This window comes from Lagenorhynchus albirostris, chromosome 7 (genome assembly GCF_949774975.1).
Source record: "Lagenorhynchus albirostris chromosome 7, mLagAlb1.1, whole genome shotgun sequence".
Lineage (NCBI taxonomy): Eukaryota > Metazoa > Chordata > Mammalia > Artiodactyla > Delphinidae > Lagenorhynchus > Lagenorhynchus albirostris.
The window spans coordinates 92,988,884-93,015,498 of NC_083101.1; the positions used below are offsets into that span (position 1 = coordinate 92,988,884).

General features: G+C 51.6%; 2 protein-coding genes across 34 annotated transcripts in view; one reads left to right on the forward strand and one right to left on the reverse strand.

The window, feature by feature from the left end:
* Positions 1-9,438, forward strand: part of SECISBP2 (SECIS binding protein 2) — a 39,598-nt gene extending 30,160 nt beyond the window's left edge. For 19 of the 22 annotated variants that reach the window (XM_060155514.1, XM_060155517.1, XM_060155518.1 and 16 more), the window contains 3 exons: positions 7,361-7,515; positions 7,854-8,046; positions 8,497-9,438. In XM_060155514.1, the coding sequence (XP_060011497.1) occupies positions 7,361-7,515; positions 7,854-8,046; positions 8,497-8,600 (452 nt within the window). In that variant the 3' untranslated portion in view covers positions 8,601-9,438. Of the gene's footprint in view, positions 1-6,703; positions 7,516-7,853; positions 8,047-8,496 lie in introns of those variants that run through there. The other 3 variants (XM_060155515.1, XR_009541656.1, XM_060155527.1) reach the window with 3 other exon arrangements.
* A 988-nt stretch (positions 9,439-10,426) lies between these two features.
* The window catches only part of SEMA4D (semaphorin 4D), a 118,708-nt gene continuing 102,519 nt past the window's right edge, over positions 10,427-26,615 (reverse strand). For 4 of the 12 annotated variants that reach the window (XM_060155537.1, XM_060155538.1, XM_060155539.1 and 1 more), the window contains exon 16: positions 23,834-26,163. In XM_060155537.1, the coding sequence (XP_060011520.1) occupies positions 25,235-26,163 (929 nt within the window). In that variant the 3' untranslated portion in view covers positions 23,834-25,234. Of the gene's footprint in view, positions 11,932-12,303; positions 12,402-16,026; positions 16,813-23,468; positions 23,679-23,833; positions 26,164-26,615 lie in introns of those variants that run through there. The other 8 variants (XR_009541660.1, XR_009541659.1, XR_009541657.1 and 5 more) reach the window with 8 other exon arrangements.

The following is a 26,615-nucleotide window of genomic DNA, read 5'->3' on the forward strand; positions in this document are numbered from 1 at the left end:
AGGTGACCGACAGATGGACGTCTGTGACACCTCCCATTGGCCCTTGGGTGGTCCATTTTGTGTCCTCCTCAGGCTGCGCAGTAGAGGGGTTGTCAGTTAAGAGCAGAATGCTGTCACTTAGACACTGGTCCTCCATCTTCGTGTAAGTGTTCGGAGTCCTTCTCTGGTCCTATTCCTCTCTCCTTCAGTGTAAACTTCCACTCGGCCGGAACTGGACTTTGAGGGATCCAGTCCAGATCCTAGCCCTGCGCTTTTCTGGTTGCTGTTCCAGTCTGAAGACTTGAGGTTTCCTGACTTGCCTGCAGCACCCAGGGGCACTAGGGCAGCAGCTGGACCTGCTCATTGCCAGCCCAGTGGGCTTATCCCCGTCCTAGTTCAGGGCAGTTCCAGTCCCAGCCATCAGAAAGAGGTCTCGGGACCTGCCTATTCGGTTGTGTGCTGGCAGTGTCCCCACCACAGTCCCATGGCAGGCGCTGAACTTGAAATGAATCACTCCTCAAGCTCTCACCCGGCTGCCTGAACCTCTTAAGGCAATGGGTGCATCGGGCATTCTGCAGCTTCTCTCCTGGAATCGTTCCAGGCTCTGTGCTTTCTGTGCAGCTGTCGTCCTGGGGACGGCCTCCCCCATCTCCTGTTGGGGTGTGGTGTTTAGTGGCTCTCGTGCACTCCTTTGTCTCGGGGTGTGCACATCCCCCAGTGGCTTATGAGAGAAAGGGTACATGGCAGCACATTTAGAAGATGGTGCTTGAAATCCAGGCTTTCTGGTTTCTGACCTTTTCCCCTTTGTTCTCCCTTATCTCTGGAAGCTTGTGGGAAATTCCTTGTGCGCAGGGTTCTGGGAGGTGGGGCGGTTTGCAGGCAGTGCCCTCAGTTCTCGGACGTGCTGTTGGGTTTGTGCTCTGAATCTCCCTACAGTTGGTCCTCTCTAGGCTCTTCCTGGAACCATGTTGCTCAGATGCTGGGCCTCCTGCACTGCTGTCCTCCTGTGACTTTTCCTCTTCCTTTCACCTCTTTCGTTTGGTTCTGTTTTCCGTAAGGATTCTTCAACTATGTCTCAGTCTTTCTGTAGAGGTTTTTATTTCTGCTATTATTTTTAATTTCTGGGAGCTATTTTTATTGTTTTCTGAAGTTTCTTTGTGTGTTGCAGCTGCCGTTCCTCTGTGGATGTGTTTCCTCCCTGAGAATAATAGTGATGTGAGGTTTCCTTCTCCCTGCATAGCCTCCCTTCCCAGGTGGTTTGCTGTTTTGATCTCATGGTGGAGGTTTCTGCAGATACCGGTGTCTGCTATCTGTTTGTCTTTTTTTTTTTTTAATTATTAAATTTTTTTGGCCACACTGTGCAGCATGTGGGATCTTAGTTCCCCAACCAGGAATCAAACCTGTGCCCCCTGCATTGGGAGCACGGAGTCTTAACCACTGGACCACCAGGGAAGTCCCCTGTTTGTCTTTAACAGCTATTATAGCTGACTAGAAATCTGGGGGTGGGGCTGGCATTTAAAGGCTTTGAGCTGCATTTGAGGGCAGTGGTTCTCAAACTGTAGTGAGCATCAGAGTCACCCAGGAGGCTGGTGAAGACACAGATTCCAGAGTTTCTTCCTGAGCAGGTCCAGCAGGCCCCAAAATTTGCATTTCTAGTAAGTTCTTAGTTGCTGCTGTGGATGCCAAGCTAGAACCTCTGCTGTAGGATGACAGCTGGGCTGCTGCTCTGTCTCTCTGACTCCATATTCCCTGGGGAAGCACTCTCTTACCTCCTGCTGGGAGTCTGTGACCTTGTCCTTACGCCCACGGTTAGAAGTGTGGGTCCCAGTGTCCCACAGACCTGCCCATCTGCCTCACCAGAGGCCTGGCACTGGCATGTCGGCTGGGTGAAGTGGGTCTGGACATCAACTTGCTGTCACCTCATCTGAACTTCACCCTGTCTCTGAAGTGCCCGGTGCTGCCTGTTAGCTGCCAAGCTCTGGGGATTGAATTCTAGGGTGTAAATGGCTGGGTCTAGGGGTTTTCCCATTGTTGGCTTAGGTCAGCTGAGTCAACTGTTTGCATTTCAGCTTCCAAAACTTTTTTGCTCTTATCTTGCATTCTCCTGTGGATTTTCACCTTTAAAAGACAAACCAGGGACTTCCCTGGTGGCACAGTGGTTAAGAATATGCCTGCCAATGCAGGGGACACAGGTTTGAGCCCTGGTCCAGGAAGATCCCACATGCCACAGAGCAACTAAGCCCATGTGCCACAACTACTGAGCCTGCGCTCTAGATCCCGAGAGCCACAACTGCTGAGCCCATGTGCCGCAGCTACTGAAACCCACGTGCCTAGATCCCGTGTTCCACAACAAGAGAAGCCATCCCAGTGAGAAGCCCGCGCACCTCAACGAAGAGCAGCCCCCCGCTCGCCGCAACTAGAGAAAGCCCACATGCAGCAACAAAGACCCAAAGCAGCCAAAAATAAATTTTAAAATTATAATAATAATAAATTTAAAAAGACAAACCAAAAAATGGGAATGTGTGTACTCAGTTGGCAGTCCACCTTGCTCTCTCTTTAAGCCTCCACTCCTCTGACTGTGGCAGAGAATGGAGCTAAGAATGTACTGATGGACATCTCAAGGATTTGTTACTCATTTAAAATACGTTGTTTAATCATCCGTCCCTACATTGTTTTTTTTTTTTTGCTTTGAAGCATAAAGAACTCGATTATGTGTTTTAGGAATGTTTATTCTTTTGAAAAGATAGCCAATAGATTGTCATCATTTTACATGTAAAATTTAGTATTACAGCCTGGGATTATGTTAAAATACTGTATTTGCTCCGAGTGGCATTTTTCTGATAATTCTGAACTTAAACTTTAAATGGAAATTGTTTACCTGATTGAGCATTTGCTTGTTTTAAGTTGTCTTCCTGTGGAACTTTGAGAAGTCGGCACTTGGAGATGCTTTCAGCTCTCACTAGTAACGTCGGCTGGGAGCTGGGCTGAGCAAAACCATCTTGACTTGGCTGCTGTCGGGGAAAGCAGGGCATGCTTCCAGTGTCCTCTCCCAGGGGAGTCAGAGGACGCGCTGAATTCCCTCAAAACGAGATGTGACAACACGTGTGAAGTGTGATGTCATCTACCAGGGAGGCTCCTTGGGGCTGGTCACATGGGCACCCTCTGCCTGGCATGTCCCCACATTCCAGACTCACAGAAGGAAAGCTGGTGTTCAGTGTAATCCTCATATGCATTTTGGGTACAGTAGCCACTCTTCGTAGTTGGGGTGACAGGGGTCCTCCCAAAGCCCAAATTCAGGGACCAGAAGGGTCAGCCAAGTAAGTTGGCCTTTTTATGGATGGCAGCTGTTGGGCCGGTCGCATTATAGCTCTTTTCGGTACACTGCTGTAACAGCCTTTGTGACCAGCTCCTGGGTTGGGGTGGACACAAGGCAGAGACAGACCCTTGAGTGAGAGGCCATGGGGCTGATGTTGAAGAGACTCGGTCAGCCTCCCATGGTAAGCTGAAAATATCTCACTGTAAGGAACACAGCCATCGCCTCACCTCTGGTCCTGTCTCCCCCTTTTCACCACCTGCCCAGAACTGTTTTTTCTTTGAAGTTTATATCCCCAGAGATTTCATCCTCATCTTTGATACTCTTCTGGTAGATCTGGGGCAGGGGGGTGGGCAGATTTCAGGGATATGGGGCTTAACCATTAATCCCCAGTCAAACCAGCTGCAGAATGAGTTCCCAGTTCCCTCAGAGCAGTAGGATGTGCATTTGAGAAGTTCCTCTTGAAAGAAGATTAGGTAATCATATATAATTAGATACCAGGTGATAGGAGACCTTGGGAAATTTTTCCTTCCATGCAGACGTTGTGTGTTCACTCAGGAATTGGTCAGTTTCCAGAGGAACCGGGGCAATGCCATGCTGTAACCTCCTTTCAGATGCTAGGTTCAAACAGCTCACCATGCAAGAGGGCAGGATTCAGTGCTTGTTACTTTCCTTTGGGAGTAAGTCCCCCCAGATACTTCCCACCACCCAGAGGCAACCACCATTGCCATATTTTGATGTGTCCTTGTTAGTCCGTGTGTGTGTGTGTGTGTGTGTGTGTGTGTGTGTGAGATCTGGTGTCCTGGATCCCATTTGTGCCTTGCTCTTTTTAGTATCACAGTCTGGCTCGGGACACTCCCATTCTTCTGGCTGCGCAGTCCCGGGCTGATGGTCACTTAAGTTGCATTCAGATTTCTGTAGCCGTAAACAAGGATGCACCTTTCACACTGTAGTTTTTTTCTTTTTTCTTTTTTTTTTTCTGGCCACGCTGTGCGGCATGCAGGATCTTAGTTCCCCAACCAGGGATCAAGCCCACACCCCCTGCAGTGGAAGTGCAGTCTTAACCACTGAACCACCAGGGAAGTCCGCACACTGTTGTTTCTTACTGAACATCTCCGTAGGTACATTCCTAGAGCGAAACGGCCTGTGCACTTACCAGGTTAACGCACATGCCACGCTGCCCCCCGGGGACACTCCAGCCCCTGAAGCCGGGCTGCTGCTTCCTCCTGGCCTCCCCACCCTCTTGGGAAGATTCTGTTAGCATTTTCTTGTGAAGGGAGGTTGAGCACCTTTCCACTTGTTTAAGGGCTTGGCATTTTCTGTAAATTGTTGATTCTTTACCCATTTGTCTTTTAGGATGTCAGTCTTTTTTATATTTATGTATACCTTTTTTTAATAAATAAGAGCCCCTTTGGGTAAGAGTTGTAAATATTTTTGTTTTGTCATGTGTCTGTTTTTCTTTAAACCTTTTTTGGCCATTCAGAGACTTCAGGTGTGTACATATTAGTATTTTTTATTCTTGTTTTTATTGCATCTAGGTTTTGTCATTCATCGACCTTCCTGCTCCAGGATTATTAAAGATTTTTTTTCTTAATTCTTTTTTTTTCCTGGTTCTTCCATGTTTTCATTTTTGTTCAGGTTGAATGCATTTTAGTCTAAGATGGATCTTTGCAGAGGCTGACCTGCTCGCTGTCCCTTCTGCACCTTCTCCGGTGCTTCAGAGTGCTTTTGCAGACCTGCTCAAGCACCACGCATTTGGGTCGTTTCTGGACCTTCCATTCTGTCGCTCTTCATCCCCCGTTTACATTTTTGTAATTTTATAGCAAGCTTTAATACCTGGCGATGCTAGCCTGACGTTTCCTTTTTCAAAAGGCTGTTCTCATATTATGTATTGGGTTGGCCAAAAAGTTTCTTTGATTTTTAAGTAAAAATAAAAGACACATTTTTCATTTTCACCAAGAACTTTATTGAACAACGTATTCACCCTTTTGTTCCACTACCTTCTGCCATTTTTCAGGCAACTTCATAATTCCATATTCCCAAAACTTTTTGAGCAAAGAACTGTCCCGGGTGCCTTTTACAGTCTTCCAGGAAATGGAAATTTTTTCAGTCAAGAGACTTTTGTAAAGACTGAAATAAATGGAAATCTGAAGGTGCAATGTCTGGTGAATACGACGGATGAATCAGAACTTCCCAGCCCAGCCAAGCTGTAACAGTTTTTGCCTGGTTATCAAAGAAACATGCAGTCTTGCGTCATCCTGATGGAAGATTATGCATTTTCTTTTGACTAATTCTGGATGTTTCTCAAGTGCTGCTTTCATTTCATCTAACTGGGAGCAGTACTTGTTGGAATTAATCGTTTGGTTTTCCAGAAGGAGCTCATGATAGAGAACTCCCTTCCAATCCCACTGTATATACACCATCACTTTCTTCGGATGAAGACCAGCCTTTGGTGTGGTTGGTGGTTGTTCGTTTTGCTTGCCCCAGGATCTCTTCCATTTCACATTATTGTACAGTATCCACTTTTCATCACCCATCACAATTTGTTTTAAAAACGGAACATTTTCGTTACGTTTCAGTAGAGAATCGCATAACGAAATACAGTCAAGAAGGTTTTTTTGCTTATGTGGAACGCAAACATCAAAGCGATTAACGTAACCAAGCTGGTGCAAATGATTTTCAGTGCTTGATTTGAATATTTTGAGTATGTCGGCTGTCTCCTGAGTGTGGTGTAACGTTGATTGTTCTCAATTAATGTCTTGATTTGGTCGCTATCAACTTCAACTGGTCTGCCCAACTGTGCAGCATCAGCCAGCGAGAAATCTCCAGCACGAAACTTTGCAAATCACTTTTGACACATTTGATCAGTCACAGCACCTTCTCCGTACACTGCACAAATCTTTTGCGTTTCCACCTTTCTTGAAATAATAAAGCATAATATGCCGAAAATGTTGCTTTTTTTCTTCCATCTTCAATATTAAAATGGCTACACAAAAATTCACCAATTTTGATGTTTTTTTAAATGCATGCTGATATGGCAGCTGTCAAAATACAATCTAACAAAATTGTTTCGAATGAAGTTAAAGACATCTAAGTGCTACTGGAGACATCTTACGGAAAAAAAGAATGAACCTTTTGGCCAACACAATATTTTTTAATTTCTCAAAAAAATCCCACTTAGAGTAAGTTACAGTATAAAAAGTTTTACATTAACATAAAATTGACATGTGATCATATTGGATCATTCCATCCAAGAGCATAGGTGCCTTTTGTTTAGATTTTCTATTGTGTTTCACTAGCATGTTGAAGTTGCTCTATAAATCTCTCACGTTTCTTGCCACATTTATCCTTACCTGTTGTGTGTTTGGTTGCTGTCATGTATAAAGTCATTTCTTCCGTTTTATGTTCTAGCTGGCTGATGCGTGTGTGCATACTGGTTTCTGCACTACTTGTGCACAGACGTCCAGATGTGATCCTCCTGTTGGTGGTAACTTGTCAGTGCTGCTGGGTTTCTGGCTTCACAGGCATGTCACCCGCATGCAGGGCTCCCTTAACCCTCTCTGCTCTCAGTGCCACCCCCGCCCCACTCCTGCCTGGCTGCTGCTTCTCTGGGAGGCAGGGTTGGAGGTACTCAGTGACCTCTCTGGGCTCTGGATTTCCATCTCTTAAGTGGGGTGCAGCCTCCCCATCAGGGTTTTGTGAGGATATAGGAGCCAGTCCACATGAGGCCGTTAGACCGAGAGTGGCACGCGGTATTCAGCAGATACTTAACCAAGCCTTCATTTTTCCATTACGCACAGCACCAGCACCAGATGTTGACTTGACGTGGACATGTTTTATTGCTTTTAGAAGTGTCTCTTGGAGAGTTGATTTCTTCCATGTGGCCTAGAGTAGTAGTGTACTTGCACCGCAGTGACTGGCTCTCTCCTGGTCAAACCTGGCCTGGTACACTGGCTTGAGTAAGGAAATAGCCAGGAGTGTCACTGTTGGGAAAAGCCCTTGGCGGCCAGTGTCACCAGCACGCTCGTGTGATGCACTTCCTTGTCATTTTCATTGTCCTTTGACCAGGTGGGCTGGACGATACCCTGCACACCATCATAGACTACGCCTGTGAGCAGAACATCCCCTTTGTGTTTGCTCTCAACCGCAAAGCTCTGGGGCGCAGTCTGAACAAGGCTGTTCCTGTCAGCGTGGTGGGGATCTTTAGCTACGACGGGGCCCAGGTGAGATGGCGAGGGGGCGCCGGCCTATCTTGCTTGTGGGAGGGAGTCGGGAGGGATGGTGGTTGTCTGCACTTCCACAGCACAGCAGCCCTGAGCCTCAGGGGCCCCCGTGTTGAAGGCAGCAGCGTTGGTGGCCTTCTTTCCTTAAAAGCATGGAAGTGTGATTCCGAATTTAGGTCCAGGCTCACTCCTGCCGCAGAGGAGCCTTAAGCAGGCCTGAGGTCAGCACCTGCTCTTCCCTCGGGCAGCACCGCAGGCGGGCATCACCCTGCTTCCCCGTGGAGGGCGCCATCGCCAGTTTGCAGGGGATGTCACCTGTGCTCTCGTTTCTGCCCAAGGACCAGTTCCACAAGATGGTCGAGCTGACGATGGCGGCCCGGCAGGCGTACAGGACCATGCTGGAGAATGCGCACTGGGAGCTGCCGGGAGAGCCTGGGCCCCTTGCACCCGCTAGCCCGCCCACGCAGGGCCCCAGCTGCTCTGCAGAGAACAGACCCCTGGCCCCTGCCGGAAAAGAGGAGCCACACTACAGTGAGTGCTGGGGGAATGGATTTGGGGTTGAGCCTCCTCTAAGTCTTAATCGACACTGATTAAAAAGGGTGCCCAGGAGAGCAGCATGGCCACTGTGGCAGGACCAGCTGCAAAAGGCTCCGTTAAGACGCGGCCCTTGTTTAAGAGGTGGTCTCAGACTTGGGAGGGCTGGTCAGTGGATGTCTCAGACAGACCTCGGGTCAGATGGCACCCAAACAGAGGGCATCCTTGAGGACAGCTGTATCCCTGGTGGGCGGTTGTCAAGGCCGGCGTGCGCCAAGGTGCTTGGTGCTGCTTACGAGGGGGTTGCAGTTGGGGACTTGGGCTTGAGTCCTTGCTGGGCCCCATCTAGGGAGCTGGTTCGCTGGGCAGGCCACATGCTGCTTGCTTTCCAAGAGACTTCCCTGACTGTCCCTGCCGTTCATCAGCTGTGCACTTTCTTGTTTCCAGTTGAAATCTGGAGAAACCATCTGGAAGCATACACTCGACGTGCCCTGGAACTGGAGGAATCGCTGGAGGCTTCGACCTCTCAGATGATGAACTTGAATTTATAAAAGTTCTTTCCTGTGTGTTTGTGTATTTGGGGTAAGGGGGCGGGGGCTGAAAGACTTCGGGGTCTTTTTCTTCTTCTCAGTTCTTCGTTGACCTAGTGTGTGTTTTGTATGACTGTTTAATTGGGAAGTTAACCAGTGGTGTTTGTAGGCATCCAAAAGCTGCGAGTCCCATGGACGGGCACTTGGTATGCTGGCGGAAACCTTTTCACAAAGCCTCGGGATGCAGCCTTGGCCCTCTGAGTGCAATATGAGTCTGGAAAATGCTGGAAAAAGTGGTACTTGGAGTACTCTGCTGCTAAGGGAACGTCTCTCCATTGCAGAGTAGCTGAGCCAAGTTAGTTTGTGGAAAGCAGTGGGGGTCTGAGGTGATGTGGCTGGGAGGCAGCGGGGTGCCAGCCTGATGTTCCCGGTCCCGGTGACCCAGCACAGCCCTGCAGAAGCCGCTGGACGGGCGCTGTGGGAGCCAGTGTTAGTGCAGGAGCGGTGGGGTGGGGAGGGGTTCCTTTCTCAGGTTGTGGCGTTTTGGCCAGAAGATTTGGGAGTACTTGGAGGGTTTGCTAAAATGAGCCTCAGGAGGAAAATCGGTTCTCTAACCTGTGACCTTTTGACATGAATTATTCCTTTTATTCTTTATTTCGCAAAGAAACAAATGTATATTGAAGTTCCTAAATTTCAGTTTTCTGCAAATAATCTGCAAATATTTTTTTTCTTTTGTAAGTGAACATATTTTGAATGTGGTTTCTATCTTAGAGGCCAGAAGGATAGAAGTTTACTTTCATATTTTCCTGTAAGTAAGAGGGCTTATTTATTTTGAATAAAGAGTGATTATTTAATTTCACTGGAGACTCCAGTCATCTTGGTCTAATCAGTGGTCCTGCGTCCTGATACGTGTCTTTTGGGTACTCTTCTTTGAACTGAAGGGGACTGAGCAGGGAGAGGTTTGCTGCGCTCAGGCCTCTTGGGTCTCGAAGTAGAGACTAACCCTTAGAGACTGTTGCTGGACCCGCCTCGGTCTGGCCTGCTGGCGTGCTGGTCACGGGAAATGGCAGGAACGAGTTTCACTGCTTTGCACTTGTCAAGCAAGCAAGGTATCGTGTGGGCTTGAAAATACTGTTAGTTGAATTCAGTCATGCCAGATGTACCTCTGAGAGTGAGTGGCCTGTGACAAGCAAATAAAAGTGGAATAAGGAGTCGGAAATGGCCCGCTGCGTGGCCAGGGCTGGCAGCGAGGTGGAGGTCATCTGTGGGAAGCACCAGTCTATCTTCTCATCTGTTGTTCCCGGTGTGTGCCCTGCTTTTCCATACACTTTCTGAGCTGTTTAAATGAGGGACATGCAATCTGGTCCACCAAGCCCTCCATCCTGTCACAGGTTTCTCCCTCAGGGCCACCAGGAGGAATAGCAGGGAGGACCCCACCCTGTGTCAACTATAGTAGGTTTGAAAAGTAAAGGTTCCAAATGAACTTATAGGGAGAAAGTTAAATAGCTTGTCAGCTGCATTCAGCAGTCTAGAATTATAAAACTGACAAATCAAAAAATCATTAAGAAATCTCTGCTAGAGATGCACGTTGTCCAGAGCCCCCAAGGCCTCTGGGTCTGTAGTATTTGTTCAGATTAGCTGAACAAAGTACGTTGGGTTTTTAACATCACATTCATTCAGCTCCTGAGAGGGTTCACTTGTGTGACTTAATGCTGAGTTGCCCTGGTCATGGTGTCATTTTCCTGACAGAGGCCACTGCTGCAGGTGACACAGTGACCTACTCTGTACTGATGGTGCCACAGAAAGCAGGCAGGCTCCCCAAATACAAACACGCTTCACTGAGCAAATGTAGAAAGAACTCTTTATTTTCTTCCAACAGTTCAGAGAAAACTCATCCTCATAATCCCATTTCCCACCAGGACCCTGCGTGTTGACGTTGTGATAACTGCAAGTGTCTGTTTTGTTTTGTTGGGCATGAAAGTGCTCTGACTGTATCCAAACTTGAGGAAGAATCATAGCACCAAGGAAAGGGCCCCAGTCTTGGAGCTATCCACTCCGCAGCTGTAGTGGCTGGAGCCTACCTGCACTAGAACCACAGCGAGGGCCGATGGGTGTTTCACCAAAAACCCTGTCACAGTGCGTGGCGGTCCGTGAGCCAGCTCGGCGTCTGCTGGCAAGGTGGGCCAGCAGCTGGGTGGGCAAACGGGACAACTTTAACCCCGAAGCCAGCCGTCCTCAGAAGCCTTGTTCAGAACGGATCCTCTAGGTGACTGGCTGGAAATGTGTGCTGCTCTTGTACGAAGGTACCCGGCTTCAGGACAAGGGGGTCTGGAAACAGCTGTGGTCATGAAGCTGAGGAGACATCCATTTGCTAGGGTCACAGGAGAAGTATAACTTAACAGAGGTTTTGGTTTTATGATAGACTGGCATTCCATTAAAAAAACGTCATTCCACAAACAAAAAGTATCTGTAAGGTTACAGGCTGAGCAGCCTCGGCCTTCATATTTATACACACACACACACACACACACACACACACAGCGTGAACAACTAGGGACCCAGAAGCATGTGTACAGAGTAGCCTCATCAGACCCGCACCGCTGAGAGAAGAGTGACTGTGACCCGGGAGAGGCACACAGCTGACCTGCTGGCTTTTCCGCTTCATACAAGCTCGGTGCCCAGGCCGTGGCCGCCAGTGCACAGGTGCACACTGGGAGCTTTAGAAAACAGGCCGAAGCTCTGATATTAGTGAGGAATAACAGAGTCTCTTCAATCCATGTTTGTTAGCTCCTGAGTTGGGACCTCAGCACTCAAGGTTTAAGGCAAATTCTTGTCATTTGAAGCCTTGCCCTTCCCTGTCCTTTAGAGTCGAGTGGCTAAGTATGAAGGTGGCTCCACAGCAGTAAAACCAGCAGTTAAGAGGGGACTGAGCTAACACTGGGCTGTTTAGGGGGCAGGGGGCGGCCCCTTTGCATGACATGAAATCAGTCAGATGGTGAGGAGTGACCTGTGGAGCGTAACAACAGTGCTTCTGGGCGAGGAACCGTCATGCACACTGCCGTCTTAACCAGGGTTTCTGTCTGTAGCCTGTTAACACCTTTTTGGTTTCCTGTTTCTGTCAGGCCATTCTGTCCCATCTAAGCACCTAATTAAAAGAGGTTTCGGCTACTGTCGCAGGTTCACTCAGGGCTCCGTGTTCTCCACTGAGCAGCCCTGATGGCCTCGTCCAGCAGCGGGGAGGCAGCTCACTGCCCTGGGGCATCCAGGGCTGCATGGCAGGTGACGGCAAGGTCGGCTTGGGGTTGGAGTCAGCACTGCCTCCTGATGGCTAGGTGTCCTGGTTACAGCGTTCCTGAAAGAACAACGTGGACTTCGAGTTCCTGGCAGAACAGGAGGGCCTCGAGTCCCCTTCCCGTGTGCTCCCTGTGGGGTCTAGGGTCCCGCGGGAGGGAAGCCTGGTGTGCTAAGCTGTGTCTGGGGGTCGCAGTGGCCATGGGGGCTTCTTGCCAGAACCAACTGGCCCTGCCTGATTTCGGTTTCCTGTAAGGGCCCCACCCTGCGCTGACTCCCTTCCGGGGATTGGCTCCAGGCTGGATGGCTGCGGGTGGCAGGGGTGCAGGTTTCAGAAAGCAGAACTGCTCAGTGGGCCAGCAGGAAGCACGTGGGGCCCACTGGCAGCACGGGCCCCCCAGACCCCTGCCCTCCCTCGGGCCCGGCCACATACCCACTCCTTCCTCCAGCTGTGCATCATGCGGTCGTGTTCCCCGACCACGGCCCTCCAGGTGGCGAGCTCTCTGGTCCACCTCTCCTGCTGGGTCGCCTCTGCAAGACAGAGGCGGGGCTCCAGGTCTCAGCTTGCTGGCCTTCACGGTCCCCCGGGGGCCCTCCACGCACCGAGGCTGTGCTGTGAGCTAGGTGATGCCCCTCTGTAGGGCCGAGGCAGGCCGAGGCAGCCAAGTGGGCAGGGGTGAGGCATTTACCCCTCGGGCCTCGCCTTCCTGGCTGCAGGGGCTTCCATAGTCAGTGCCCCCTGCCTGCCCTTCCCCGGGCCACCAACTCCCACAGCAGCTGCTCCCCAAGGTCACAGTGGCCCCAGCCGCACATCTCACTGGCCCTTTCTGTGTAGCCAGGAGAGGGGCTAACTCCCCACACCTCACGAGCAACGCAGATACTCTGGGGCTCGTAGCGGTGGGGGGCAGGGGCTGCTGCTGCCTCCCTCGAGTGAGGCGGGAGCTGAGGTTCAGAAACCTGCTCGGTAATGAGGTCTGGCGTCCCCTTACGTCACGTGCTACTCGCCCCGCACTGCCCTCCTTTTGTGTTTGATCCTGAATTTTGAAAATGAGTTACTTGTAGGGGTTGTCAGGGTGGCATGAGTCTGAGAGCCATAGCTTTTCTTTGTAAACATAAAAATGCACCCCGTCATTGCTTTCAACTATAGCTCACGTGACTAATTTCAGAAATGGGTTCCAGGGACTTCCCTGGAGGTCCAGTGGGAAGACTCCGGGCTCCCATTGCAGGGGGCCCGGGTTCGATCCCTAGTCGGGGAACTAGATCCTGCATGCATGCCGCAACTAAAGATGCTGCGTGCTGCAACTAAGACCCGCCGCAGCCAAAATAAATTCTTTTAAAAAAGCAAGAAAGAAATGGGTTCCAGCTACCTGAGTCCTTCAGACAGTAAGTCGAACTAATACCCTGAGCAGAGCTGAGCAGGCCCAATGGTGACGGTAGCCACACAACCAGCCCTCGGCTGGAGCTGCCCCATCCCAGGACGACAGTGGGAGGCACCCAGAGTTCTGGAGGAGGGCCCTTAGTGGCCCTTCACTACAGGGGCCCTGCAGGGGCTCCTGACTCAACACGTGCGAATCCAAATCCCAAAAGAAACATTTCATCTTCTAACACATCCTCACCCACCACCACCCGTACCTTCAGTAAACATGGTGGGGTCTGTGGGGAGATAGAAAATACTGAGCTGTCTTAACTGTGCTCATGCCCTCTCCTGGATTTTGGGTCTACTGTCCACAGAATGACCCAGGTGTAAATTTTCTTGCCATCAGAGTCAAGCCCTGCTCCTTACTGGCTAGTGAGCTGTGTGACCTTGGATGAGTCACTTAACCTTCATCATCTGTGAGCTGCACCTTCCTTATAAGGCAGCTGAGTTAGATGAGGTCAAGCAGTAATGGCCCCAACTGCCTAGTTGCTTCTCTGGCTACTCCTACTTAGCTACTTGCTGATAGTACCGTTCACTTGACTTCTGGATAAGAGGTCACAATTTGTAAGGCACACTTATGACGAGATCATTCATTTTACCTTGACAGCAACAGGCAAGGGCATTCTACAGGAACGACAGGAACGGAGGTTCTAGGTGGGAGCAAATATTTGTAACTTCCTTTTCTCTGTAACCCCCACTTAAAGGACAAAGGACCTTTTAAAATATGTACATTTACATATAAACTCTTGAAAAAGGACAAAGAATAGGAGAGGAAACAGTGAAAACCTGAAAGTTGAGAAGCAGAGGGACCAGTGGAAACGGCCCCTGGCAGAATCAGCAGACCCAAGCACACAGGGTCCTAGGCCAGCAGCTGGGAGACGCTCAGGAGCTTGGGCAACAGGGAGTTGGCGCGCAGGCTGCTTCAAAGGCTGTGCAGAAGCAGAAGCACGTGGCCCCAAGGACCCTAGCCTCTCTGCACAGCCGGGGAGCTGCCCTGCCTCTGCTCCCCAAGAGACTGTGTTCTTGGAGAGCACAGGACGGGTGACCTGGGCAGCACCCGCACTGAAGGCAGACAGGATGGTGGGCTTTATGTACTGAATGATGAGGCCCCAGCCTCTTGCCAACCTAAGTCCTCACAGATGGCCCAACCTAAGCCCTGGACGGCCTGCTGCTCCAAGTGTGGGCTGTAGCCAGAGGCCCTCCGCACGACAGTGGACGGGTGCGGGGCAGACCAGCCTCCTCACTAGCGCACGTAGGAATCTCCTGGAGAAGTTAACACAAGGTGCTCCCGGGACTTGTGAGTCGCTGTGCATTTCTAACGAACTCCCAAGTAGTAGGAATGCTGCCTGTCCAAAGACTGCACCTTGGGGAGAAAGGGCCTCGTAGGAGGGATCTTTGTGCCCCTCTCAAATGTAACCAACAATCAAGGGTCCCAAGACTTCTGAGGGAAACAGACAAAACCACCAAAAAAGGGCAACTGGGAGGGAAAAGAAAACTGGAAAATCCTCTCAATAACCCTCAGAGAGGGGAGAAGACACCGCATCCACAAGGCAAGAAGAGAATGCACTCATGACAGAACAAAATGAAAACCTCCGAGTAATAAAGTGTGAGAGTGGGATGAAAACTAACAGGTGTGCAAGATAAAGTTGAGAAGAGCTAACAGAAGCAGAGGTGACAGGAAAGAGAAGATGGACCACCCCAAGTAGCCCAACATCTTGGAAAACAGTTCCAGAAAGAACAGGAAATGAAGTGGAGAAAAGTGAATAAGTGTTGAACGCTTCCGAGAGTTGAAGGCGGGGGCTTCCACGTGTGACGGGGCCCAGCCAGGCACGCACTTGCACAGCGCTCAGAAAGCCAGTGGTCACACAGGGTCAGTGGCAGGCTCTCAGGAGCCAGAAGACGGGGCCAGCCTCACACACTAGGGAATGACTTCAGGCCAGAACTGTCCAGCCTGCTGGACTCTCTAAGTGTGAAGATGGAGAAAAGACATAGGCTCTCAAAACACTGACTCCCCCCATACACCCTGGGTGTGCCAGAAGAGACACTTCACAGAAGAATGAAATCAAAGAAAGGAAGGCACGCCGGGAAACACATCACGAGATCCAACAGAGAGGAATGGAATCTCTAGCCTCAGCGGGAGAGCCAGTCCCAGGGAGGCACTTGGCTCCTGGTGCAGAGGTTCTGGGGATGCTGACAACAGGACACCAGTATGTCTGTACTGACTGGGGACTCAACTGCAGGGTCTGATGTGGAATTAATGACAAGTATGAACCAAGCAAGTAGGAATCGGCACAGTGGTTACCTACGTGGGAAACAAAAGTACCGGAGGGGAAATCATAATAGACTACGGGGTCGGCCAACCTAATAATGTTAACACAGGGAATTCCCTGGCGGTCCAGTGGTTAGGACTCCGCACTCTCACTGCCCAGGGCCTGGGTTCAATCCCTGGCCGGGGAACTAAGATTCCACAAGCCATGCAGCCAAAAAAAAAAGATTGAGTCTTCTATCGGGAGGACGGGGGATTGGCAGCCAGCATGCATTCATGTGTGCACACGGGTACAGGTGTGTGCGTGTGCACACACACATGCATGCACCAATGAGGCAGACAGTGAAAAGCTAACTCATCCATGTTCGTGAAACCCTACAGGTAATCCCCAGACTGAAATGTTCCCATGCAAGTCTGCTGCTCGAGGGACAAGGGTAAATAGTGAAGAGTCGAGGCTAGGAGAGCGCACTTACCGAGTCTGGTCACGGTGACCCGCACCTTGGAGGTCTTGTTCCCCACCGTGGCGAGCGCGGAGCAGCGGTACTCGGCGCTTTCCCGGAGCGCATCTCGCAGCCAGCTGAGCACATGGGCCCTGCCATCAGGCAGCGCGTGGGTTTGCGCAGGGACACACACCTCCAGCTCTCGCCCATTCTTCTCCCAGAGAAAGTGAACGTCCGCAGGACCTGGGGGCACACAGACCACCTTCACCACCAGGACCCCCACTAGGGGTCATGGGAACCATGGGAACTATCCTGGCACGGGAGATGGGGGCTTCCCAGATTAGGGGCCTCGTCCCAGTTGGACTCAAAGTGACAGTGCAGTTTTCCCGTAAGTCCCTGTCCTTCCCCTGGAGGAGGCCTGGAGGTGGTTCCCCACTGTGGTCCCCAGTGACCCTTGGGAGCAAAGGGGTACAGACCCCTTAGTGCCTTGTGCCCCATGGCTCCCTGCTCCCTGACCTTGCTCAGGTGCCTTTTTCAAAGCACACCTGCGTGGCCATATCCCCATGACACACTCTAGGCCATTGGGGGCACCCCCTTTCCCTTTCTCGCCGGGCTGTGCGCCCCCGTTGGAGTGCCTGGTGGCCGAGCTCTGGGGCGGATATCTGTTTGGCACAGAGGGTCTGGGCCTGGGAACTTCATCTGCCCACCTGGCCCCACTGCCACCACCTTCTTCCTGAAGCTCTGCGTCTGCTGGGCCACTCCCTCTTACCCCAGTGGGGCCTGGCCAGGCGTGTCTGGGTGCTGAGAAGGGCTGAGGGCCTGTCTTACAAAATAAGGGCTTGGAGGAGAGTGGACCGGAGGAGGGGAAGGGCCCAGACAGAAGCCCCCTTCCCAAAGCATGGCAGGGTCCTGTACACGAGCCACCCGCAGATCCTGTACTCATTCCACAGTGGCTGGGGTGGTGGGCTGTGGAGACCACTCTGTGGAAACCCTGGGGCAAGACTGGGCTCTGGTCCCAACACTGGAAACAGCCTCAGCAAATGACCTCCTTGATGGGGCCACCTTCTCCTCCCACGAAGTGCAGCTGGATGAGCCTGGGGCTTCAGGCTTCACCCTGGGCCCCAAGGGCTGTGCTGAGACGGGCCCAACTCCTGTCCCTGCTTCAGAACCAACAAGCCAGGCCGCCTTCACTGTGATCTGCTCACACGCTGGCTTCCACTCAAAAGTGGCTGAAGACAGGACAAGGTCAGATTAAAACACCCAGCTGGCACAACTAGGCTCCTTCCTGGGGTATGTGCAGACCCCCAGCTGAGCTGAGCTGGGACAGAGCAAAGGCCAGGCCAGGCCCTAGACCGAAGCAGCCGCCGCCTGCCCTGAGCACCCAGCTGGCTCAGAGCCGGCCAGGAGTGGGGTGCAGGCCCTACTCCCTGTGGGCTCTGGGGGACGCACAGGCCCTCTGTTCCCGCTGTTCCCAGTAACGGGGCGGGGGGGGTGGTGGATGGTGCGGTGCTGGGCCAGGCCCTGCTGCTACCCTAACTGCCTCTGCCAGGCAGGCACCCCAACAGTGTGGACGAAGGGGCCCTCTGGCCTCCTTGCCCAGGGACCCAGCTCCCTGACAAGTGCCTGCTGTTCTGCGTGGACAGCACCGCCCTGGACGGGCATGCCGTGAGGCTGACCCTGACCCAGACCTGATCACAATCCTGCCTGAGAATCAGCTTTTAAAAGCTAGATTCCATCTCAGATGCCCGCCAACCTGGGAAATCACATAAAACGTGATTTCATGCAGGATGGTCAGCAGTACAAGGAATACATCTGCCTGTGGCTGGAGTTCACTGAGCAGGAAAAACAAACGATAGAGCCAAAGGATTAAAAACCAGCACGAGAACAACTGGCATCGGGGTGTGCTTGCATGCGGGAGCCTGTGGGAACGGCCAGGTGGGAACGGTGGTGGGCAGACATTTCTCTGTTACGTGCTGGGCTTTTTAGAAGGGGAAGAGACTTCTAGTTTAGATATGATTACTTTTGATGGATTCGTCGCCAGTAAGGTCCCCGTGTGACCAACTTGGGACCTATTCACCTTTGTGCAGTCCCTGCATCAGTGACCCACCACGTTCAGGATCCTCAAAGAACCTTCCTCCCAAGGGAAGGTGAGACCCTTGAACCGGACAATCCTAGGAATGAATCCGAGACAATGATCAGAACCCACTGAAGCCGTTTCTATTGGAAATTAGGAAATGTCCCACAGGGGGGTCCCCTGAATGCTGTGGCAACCACCCGTGTTGTCACTGATCAGGAATCACGTTTAAGATTTAATAACACGAAAATGTAATAATAACATTATATTAAATCAAGACAATATGTAAGTACATTGTGTATGTATGTACATGTGTGTGGACACATGCACGCGAGAAAAGGCCTAAAAGCGGCATTGTGCCGGTGGGGCTGCAGCTGGTTACATTTGGGGGTGACTAGGTTTTTGCTCTTCATACTTTCCTGAAGTTTCCAAATTCACCACAACAAACAAATACTGATTTTATGATAAAAATAAAATGCTATTTGGAAGAAAGACACGTTACACAGGCTCTGGAGGGAATCCTGAAAGCGTTTAGAAGCGTTTTACACAGCAGCCCCCAGCCTTCCTGGGCCAGTGGACGAGCCCTCAGGGTCTGTTTAGTTGTCTTCTGGGCAGGATTTCTGGTGTTTTGTTCTATCACTATAATTTTGCATAATATAAACTTATATAATGTACAAAACAAAGCGTTTTGTACTCTACCCATAGATAACTCTATACATACTCTCCGTGTACATTCAGATGTACATACTTGTACATATACGCACACGTACACGTACACAGCCCCACGTCTGTGTGCATCTTCCTGGGTGCCTGTCAGTCGGGCAGAGGTACTTCCTCCCTTTAACTGAATGCACTTGGTGACACCATGTTCTATTTAGTCATTCCCTGGCCAGCAGGCACCTTGGTGGAGTCTAACTTTAAAAGCTGATATGCCCGAGGCATTATTGATTAAGAATGCGAGACTTGTCTCTGAATTTCAGACACTGAAGTCGGTTCTCATCCCCTTGCCCGGCTCAGTGGTGCCATGCACCGAGCCCCCCAGGATGGGGGCCACGAACATGGGTCACAGGAGCCTCTGGAAGGTTCTCATGACTGACACTGGGACAAAGAACCCGGGTGGCCTGAGCTGGGGATGATTCGTCACCCCAAACCACATGGGCCAGGACCTCTCAGGAGCCAAATTCTCCTTCCACCCACAGTGGCCAGGGCACAAACAAGGACAGAAACCACCTGTATCTCCATGGTGAGGACAGCGTCAATCACCGTTAAACGTTCTCTAAATGTGTATTTAATGGTAGTAAAACATTACATATGTTAAAGTACTTACGTTCCATTTATTCTTTTTTAAAACTATCCAACTCATTCTGAATGCAGAGGAGATTAAAGAGAGAGGGAAAGCGACAGTTAAAACCGGTCAGCAGGGCCACCACATGACGTCAGTGGGGACCTGGGGCAGCAGGCCAAATCCACCTGTCCCACAGGGACCTGCTCCTCGGAAATTCGGGGCCACCAGGAGTCGGGTCCCAGCCCACCTCAGGATTGCGGGACTGTTGGCTCCATCCTGCCCGCACCTCGACCCACACCGTCTAAGGAAACCCACTGGTGTAGAGTTGACTCTACTGTGTGACAAAACCAGCATCCCTCCGAGCAATGGCCTCTCTCCAAGGGAAGCCGGCCCATCCTAGAGGTGGAGGGCCTGAGAGTCCCCAGCTGGAGGGGGTTGTGATGGGATCCACCCTAAGTCCTCAGGCCACGTCCTGACAGCTGCCCCACTGCCTTCCGTGCAGCTCCAGGCAGCCAAGCCTTCCTCCAGGCATCCTCCGTGTGGTCAACTCTGACCCCCAGGCCCGTTGCCCTGGGGCCAACCCACCGCCCATACTCACGCCCTGGGTACTTCCAGCTACTGGGCGGCCGGGTGCACCCCTGTGGGGGGCGGGGGGACTCTTCTCCGAGCACCCAGAGGCTGCACACACCAAGGACAGTCATTCCAGATTCCCCGGCGTGGCCCAGAGTTCACATCTGTACAGAAACCAAGAGAACCTGCCCGGGAGAGGAAAGGGGCTCTCCCAGGTCTCCACCACCCCAAGGTCATCAGCTTTCCTCCTCAAAGTGTCTCAAGCCCGTCACACAGGTGCTGGGGCCCTGTGGTCAGCTGAAGAGTGACCCCCAAAATATCCAGATCCTAAACCCTGGGACCGTATGTGGCAAAAGGCGCTTTACAGACAATATTGTGGGCCATGTCGGAAGGAGTGGGAGATGCCTGCACGGCTGCCAACTTCACGGGTTCGCTGCAGGAGCTCCGAGGACCAGGCCGCTTCTGCCCCTCTGACCCTGGTGGCTTAAAGGGCTCTGATTTCTAACATTGTAGTTAAAACATGAAAGGCCATCTGAAACCTGAATATGCAAATGTCACCCAAAGTAGAGAGGATCCATTCTTAGCTTTAAAAACAAAACAGGTCTAACTCTGACATAGAAAAATAGTTGTATCAGGAATGAGGGCAGGGCCGTTAGGGTAAAGAGAAGTTCTACGTTTGTTAAAAAATTATATAGGTCTATTTCTGTCTGTATATATGCGCACGGTGCATGTGCAGACACATGCTTTGCACAGACGTGCATATGGACGCATTATCAATCGCTGTTACACGTACAGGCCTGCCTTGTTTTACTGTGCCTTGCTTTACTGCACTTTGCAGACACTATGTGTTTTACAAATTGAAGGTGTGTGGCAACCCTGCATCGGGCAAGTCTATCGGCGCCATTTCTCCAACAGCATTTGCTCAGTGTCTCTGTGTCACATTTTGGTAATTCTCACAACATTTTAAACTTTTTCATTATTATTATAATTTTATGGTGACTGTGGTTGGTGAACTTTGATGTTACTATTTCAGCTTGCTGAAGGCTTGCTTGATGATTAGCATTTTTTAGCAATAAAGTCCTTCTAAATTAGGTTACATAATGTCATTGCATACTTAACAGACTACAGTATAGTGTAAACGTAACTTCTAGATGCATTGGGAAATCAAAAAAATTGTGCAACTTGCTTTATTGCAATAGTCACTTTATTGTGGGGTCTGAAACTGAACTCACAACATCTCTGAGATGTGCCTGTACGTTTTATCTGTATTTTCAGCCAAAATAAAGGTAAATGTGCTCATGTGCACGTAGTGGGAGATTTCTTCGCTTATCTGTACTATTCTAATTTTCCCACAAGGAGCATGGATTACTTCAGAAAAGTGAAACATGACTACATGCCTTCGTAATTTCTCCAGCTTAGAACCCCTTTTCTGTATTTGTCAATATTTTCCTAACTCCCCACTGTGCACATACATCGCTTTCAAACGGAAGACAGCCAGCAGTTAGGAGACCTGCCCCCAGAACCTGGAATTTGTCCTCCTTACACTCAAGACTCAGGGCCTGTGAATGGAAGCATGGCCACAAGGCACATCATGCAGGGTGTTTTGGACCAAAAAGAAACACAAACACACACACACACACACACACGGATGTGTGCATACATGTCCACACAAGAACATACATACATGCACACACGTGTGCACAGATATGTCAGCAAAGCACACACACATACCCATGTACACACACACACATGCACACATACACACATCAACATACAGACACACAGGTGCACACACACACTCCACCAGCATGATCTGGAGATGCAGAGAAGACGGTAAGCTGAGAAGCCCCTCCGAGTCACCCAGCCGCGAGGCCATGCCCACCGTGAGAAGCCAACCTGGCCTTAGCTGGGCCAGAGCTTGAGCCACTGTGAGATGGTTCCCTAAGCCTAGCTCTGCAGTGACACTCAGTCCGAGGCCACGTGAGAGCAACCTGGACAGGGAGGTGCCTGCAGGCAGAGGCAGGAGCCAACATTTCTGCAGAGCCGCAGCCTGACAAGAAACTTGGTCTTTAGTTCTGGTGCCTTCTGGGACTCGGGGGAGGGGATGGCCAGAGACACTGCCTTTTTAAACTGTGCACTTGAACACCCACATTGCACAGGGAACCGGCTTTCGCTATTGGGCTAGGTTTAGAGGAAGAGGGCAGCGCCTGCCTAGATCTGGACGTGTCATTGGGGACACCCAACCCAGTGACATGTGGCAGGATGAGCCTGGGGACAAGGCCTGCGTGGGGCCTCAGACAGAAGGGACATGCTCTCGTCCACTCTGCCCCTCAACAGCAGGCCGCCCTCGGGAAGAGCAGGTTCCCCAAGTGCAGACATGAAACCGCTCTGTTGAGGGGCGGGTCCCTGCAGGCCCAGCTATGGGGCCTGAGGGCCTGTGTCTGCTAGCAAGGGACCCTGGTGTCCCCAGCACTGAGCCTCTCCGCCTTCCCACCAAGGAGGTTCCCCAGTGTGACTGTGGAGGACCCTGCCACTGTGGGACGGGCCTGGGGGCCTGAAGCAGTTCCCGGGCCTCTGTCCCAAGGGAGTCAAGTGGCTGAGAGCAGCACCCAGGGGACCCGGGGCCACACGGACCCGCCCCTTGCAGGTCTGTCTGCAAAAGTCCCCTTCACTGGCAACTTCCCTGCCCACTGCCTGAGGTCCAGGCAGGAGTCACCAGTGGCCACACATGCGGGGTCACAAGTGGACAGAGCCACTCAAAGGCTTGTGAGCCAACTCCACAGGGGATCAGGCAGCAGCATAACACTCAGCAGCTTCTCACAGCTTGCTTAAATTCTCAAAAAAAGGAAAACAATGAGATTTGCTTGTCCTCCTCACTAACGTCATTCCTCGCCTCTGAGCAAACAGAACAAGCCGCCAGGCCCGGAACGTGCCACGTGCTTTCCCTCCACGGCTACTGATGAGTTAGAAGATGGCAGCCTGGGGAGACCGGGCCACCGGGCGCTGCCCAAAGCCCAGGACACACTCGGAACGTGTGTTTGGCTGACGCCCCATCCCAATACCATCCAACACAGTGCCAACGCCTCCTGCATCCGAGGGGGCATGCTAGACTCCCAATTTTTTCTGCGTTTAAACATCTTGAAGCAAGTTGTTAAACCAATTCCCATTCTGGAGGCTCTACGGTTAATGTTTTAAATCTCCAAACGCCACATACATCAAACCCAAATTGTTAGCCGACAAAGAAGTAACCCTATATACCAGCAATTGGCAAGCTGCCGTTTGTAAATGAACTTTGGTGCCCGCGCAGCGGCAGCTTTCAAGCTACAAGGCAACAGCTGAGTAGCTGCAACAGAAACCATGGCTGGAGAAGCCGAAGAGTTTGGCCCTTTGAGGAAAACACTGGTCGGGCCCTGCTGTCCACAGGAACAGCCTCGGGGTAACAGTTTAGCGTTGCTGGGGACCACCGGAGAGGTGCAGCCAGGAAGGCCATGCTCGTGGAGGAGGCCCCCACTGCCCACCCCCCACCTGGACAGGTGCCCCGCTCACCTGTGGCATGGCAGAAGAGGTGGAAGGTCCCCAGGGCATGCACGTGCTGGGCCTGGTCGCTGAGGAAGGGCGGCAGCAAGGTGACCTGCAGGCGGCTGTCAGGCCCCGGGCCCGAGGCTGGCCAGGGGCTTCGGGGAGAGGAAGATGAGTCAGGGACCAGACAGGACAGGGAAGAGGACCCCGGAGGAGGAAAGGGCAGAGAAGATGAGGCTGCGAGACAGAGGACAGAAAAGAGAGAGGGCTCTGAGGCAGAAGTCGTCAGGAACACACCGCATGCCAGAGAAGGGGAACAAAGTGCAAGAAAGACAGGGGCCCAGGCCGCGCGGGGAGGCGGCGGGAGAGCCACAGGGAACCACGCGCCCGCGTCAAGGATATAAGCTTCTGTTTATTCGGTTACTTTCCGAACGTATACAATTCAAAGTAGAAAAATAAAAACAAAGTAAATCTTATAAAACACAAATGTTTACACCAAAACGGTCGAATCCTATCATGCTGGAAGATGACACTGACCACACAGGCCACACACACACTCAGAGTTTATTGCTCTTTGCCACGGAAAGAAAGGCTCCTCTATGTGGGTGTCTGGAAAGCAGGAAATGGAGCGTGACGTCGGTGATGGTTAGACTGTGCCGCCCACTTGCACCTTGAAAGAGGGCGACAGGCCTGGCAGGTCCGTGGCGGCGGCATCTGTGGGAGGGGTGCTGTGCTCACCAGCCTGGCTGTCCCCGGCCGCCCTGCTCTCTTCCAGTTATGGACAGCCCGGTTAGGCCAAGTGGAGAGTCTGGGCAGGCAGAAGGCATGAGATGGAAGCAAAAAGAAAAAGGAGATGTTCAGATGACCAAGATGTCCCGGTGAACGTTCTGTCTGGGCAAGAGGTTTTTGACCAGTGGCCGTGGGCACTGGATTGTAACTCACTCGTCCCCTCAATTCTGGGCCGGCCCAGCTCCACCCAGAGCATGCTGGGGGCCACATCCCTCCCTCCAAACCCTGCCCGGTGTTGTGAGACAGTCCTCCACAGCCTTCTCCTCAAAAGAGTTAAAACAAGAGTTAAAAAAAAGGTACAGAAAAAAAGTCTCTCTGAAAATGATGCTTCCCTTAAGGAACATTTAAAAAAAAAAAAAAAGGACATGTTCTCAAGACATGGTTTTGTCTACATTTCTAAAAGCAGAAAAGAATGCATTTAGCAAAAGTAAGATTATCCCTGAGAATCTTAAGCAACATAAGCCATACCTTTACCCTAATATACAACAAAATTCAGAAGATGTACATCTTCCAAATATTAAAACATCTGCTTTAGTAATTTAAAAAATGAACGACCCAACACGCCAACAGAATTAAAGCAAAAATCCTAAAAAGTAATTATGTGGAAGAAATGGTTCGTGCCAACCTGGACAACAAGCGATAAGTTACCAATCTGATAAACTAAAACGTCATTTCCAATCTGGAATTAAATTCTCTTTCAGTGGCTGCTACAAGGAGGGGATGCTCATGGCCCAACTCTTCCCGGGCCAGTGGCGGCCCAGCCGTCTTCCCGCCGCAGAGTGGCCTCGGGCAAGCTTGCAGGCATGACTCCAAGGGCCCCACCGACCAGCAGGCCGGCCGCGACGCTCGCCGTTTTCCGAAAGGACAAAGAGAAACCAAGTCACAAGCGCGACCCAAGAGAAAAGACACAGAAGACTGAGGTTTGCTGACGATGGCTACCTACGCAGCACTGGACGGGGGACTGAACTGGCAACACAAAGACCTCCCGGGGAGCAGCGGGTGCCTCAGTCCCCGTCCGCGTCCGAGTCGGCAAACTTCAGCTCGCACTTGACGTCGAATGGCCGGTCCCTGACTGGGAGCTCGTCGATCTTCTGCGAGTCCTCCCGGTCAGTGGGCAGCCTGCTGGCCATGGTGTCCTGCTCTGTCTCATAGCCAGTGTCCAGGGCCGGCTTGGGCTGCCCCCCGTTCTGCTGGGAGAAGCTGCCCTGCTCCACCAGCGTCTCCTTCACACTCTGCTCGCAATCCGAGAAGTCCGACGTGGGCTGCTTCTTCCCGAGGAGCATGGCCGAGCGGAACTTTAAACACTGTCCGGGCAAGTAGCCCTTATAGCAGTTGTAGGTGAAGAGGCAGAGGAAGAGGACGAAGAAGAAGAGGAAGAGAAACATGAGGAGACGGTTGTCACTGGACTTGAGATACATTGTCTTCTCCGAGTGGACCTGGGGGACCGTGTTGATGACAATCTTTGGTTCACAGGACATGCTGGTGGGCCCCTCGGGGCTGGAGGGCAGGGCGATGGCACTGGGAGTGGTGACCTGCAAGGCTGGGGTCTGGGGAAAGGAGCCTTGGGTGGGCCCCGCTGACACTTTGGAGGTGATCCTACTACCTTCTGTCCGTGTGACCGGCGAGGTGGAGGCCACCGGAGTTCGAGGGACCACCTTGACCTCCAGAACGTGCTTGGCCACCACCTGCAGGACTGTCTTGTTCTTGACCCTCTCCTCAGACAGGCACTGGTACACCCCACTGTCTCCTTCTGACAGGTTGAAGATGAGCAAGTTCTTCCTGCCCACCAGGCTGTACTTGGGGCTTTCGGCCTTGAGCACGCCATTCTGGAACTTCCACACCACCCGGGCCAGGTTGGACTTTTGGGAGCATTTGAGTTCTGCTGTGCCACCATGCTTGAAAAAATGCTGCAGGTAACTTTCTTTAATTTTATCTGGAACATCAAAATAAACGTGCACAGCATCAACAACCCTGCTCGATACTTCTTTCAAAACTAGGTTAACACGCACAAGAGGACACAAGAGTTTCACCCTGTGGAGCAACATGGAATCTTCCAGAACAGCAAGGAAATAAAGACATGCGTGACGGAAAAGCAAAGATTAAGACCCCAATGGCAGCCCTTGGGGACAAAGAAATTGAAGCCAACTCTGAGCAGAAGAAATCCTGTTTCGCACCCTGATTTCCCAGGAGAAAACTCCCCAGGCCGGGGAGGCTGGGCAGCGGTCAGCTGTGCCTTCTGGTGGCGGCACTGAATCAAACAATGGGCTTCTGCTAGCGGCTGCCGGGTGTGCTAGCCATTCGGTGGGCCTTGGCGCCCTCCTCCTAAACTTGTCTTAACTGATGCCAGCTAGCGAGTGGGTTAGGGATGGGAGGGCAGGAGCCCAG